At 30.1% G+C, this 2,029-nt stretch overlaps 1 protein-coding gene across 1 annotated transcript in view; it reads right to left on the reverse strand.

Moving 5' to 3' along the window:
- LOC106471081 (tetratricopeptide repeat protein 17-like) overlaps positions 1–2,029 on the reverse strand; it is a 24,380-nt gene that overhangs the window by 15,979 nt on the left and 6,372 nt on the right. The window contains exon 4 of the mRNA XM_013931668.2: positions 1,368–1,484. Within this exon, the coding sequence (XP_013787122.2) occupies positions 1,368–1,484 (117 nt within the window). The remainder of the gene's footprint in view (positions 1–1,367; positions 1,485–2,029) is intronic.

Here is a 2,029-nt window from a genome sequence, read left to right on the forward strand (position 1 = left end):
GCGTGAAAGTCAAAATAAAAAACTATACAAACAAAAAACATTCTTCAAATGAATCAATAAATGACCAAACAACATTAGTTCATGTTGTTTACAAGATTAAAAGAAGTTATTTAGTAGTTTAGTAGCTTCGACATCAATCCTCATTAAATCCATAAGGCAGTCTCATCTGGCTGTGTGATTTGTATTGTTGACCAGTAACAATAAAGATATTCAAATAATGCATTTGATTGGCTGATGCACCGTGATCAGTAACCACTCCTGATATTAGCATATACAATGTTTGTTTTTTTGTCATTAACAGAATGGGCAACAACAACTAAAAAAAAAAACAATCTGAAGCAAGTTTAGAGTTATGAAATTTCTAATTTAGTTGCTTGTTTAATATATACTTGTTTCTTTAAAACCAGGAAAAATGACGGCTGCATATATTTCTTCTGTAAACTATATCATAAATTATACATGAGCAAAAATCTTTAATTGTACGTCCATATAAGTACCGCCACTTTTATGTTGAGATTTAACTCTTATACAAAACTTCAACGTGTGGAGAAGTATGCGACATATCCGAGAAATATGGTTTGGGTAACCCAAGAATTGCCTGCACATACATATACTGTCACATTAAGAAGAGTTTGTCAAATATTTAGAATAATAACATGGAAAGAAGTTGCTGTCAAGCTTAAAATTTAATATTTATTTACCCGTAAGGTCAAACCTGCAGAGTTTCTTCTGTTGGATTCAAGTATTTTACTACATTCTTTAATTTAGTTCTAGGTTTTTATACAAATAATTTTTTTTAATAGGTAAACTTATGTACATTAGTGGAATTCAGCTCAACAATGCATACTTGTTGACGCACCTGGTTTTATGGAAGTCTCCCATTTCAGAGGTTCTACTCCTGCTTTCATATCATTAAACTCTTTAATAAATACACAAACTTTTCTGTGCCTTACCTTATCTTACCACTCATTCCTCACTATGAATACTGAATAGTGACTGTTGGAAAACTTAGGTAATGGCATTGTCGACAAGTTTCATTCATGGTTATGAGACTTATAAATAAAGGTACACGTATGCAAGTTATCATATTAAAATTGAATACTTTTAATATGGCTAACTGAGTATCAAATATACTGTAAAAACTTGCTCTTTCTCAGTATGTATCCATTACATAAATTTGGAACTACAAGAGTGTAAATCTAATAATTTTCAATGTTTAATTAATATCTAAACCAGGTCGAAATTTAGTAAGATTTTTAATGAAACATAATTATATTTATATTTGTGAACTCGTATTAAAAACAAACTTACTGGCAAGGATTGAACTTAGAGAAAACAATTACCAGCGAAGAGTAAAAACTGACTACCTTTTTCATGGCTTCATTTACAGCATTTCCAAATTCTTCAATGTCAACACCACTGGACACTGTTTGTAGAAGGCCTTCTTCAGCAGACATACTTAAGTTGTGGCGGTTCCTAACTCCCTGTTAGAATACAGAGTTGAGGGGATTTTATTTAAAATACAAACAATACTAAGATATATATATATATAATGATAAGTACAACTACACAATGTAAATGAAAATTTGTTCTAGTTTCTAAATTGGTAAATGAGCTGATTTTTTTAAATATCAAACACAAAAACTTCACTGTGCATATAGTCATTACACTAACAAGATCTCTTTACACAACTCCACTGAGCACAAGGTCATTACATCAACAAGATTTCTAATAATAATTTTGGTTTAAGTTTACTTACTCATTAAGTATATTTCATTAAAAGTTACAGCTTTTACAGTACGTAAGATTTATATTTAGAACAGGTACAATGTTTAAATCACTGCAGCTTTTACAGTACGTAAGATTTATAATCAGAACAGGTACGATGTTTAAATCACTGCAGCTTTTACAGTACATAAGATTTATATTCAGAATAGGTACAATGTTTAAATCACTGCAGCTTTTACAGTACATAAGATTTATATTCAGAATAGGTACAATGTTTAAATCACTGCAGCTTTTACAGTAC

The sequence above is a fragment of the Limulus polyphemus genome, unplaced genomic scaffold, assembly GCF_000517525.1.
Source record: "Limulus polyphemus unplaced genomic scaffold, Limulus_polyphemus-2.1.2 Scaffold4397, whole genome shotgun sequence".
Classification (NCBI taxonomy): domain Eukaryota; kingdom Metazoa; phylum Arthropoda; class Merostomata; order Xiphosura; family Limulidae; genus Limulus; species Limulus polyphemus.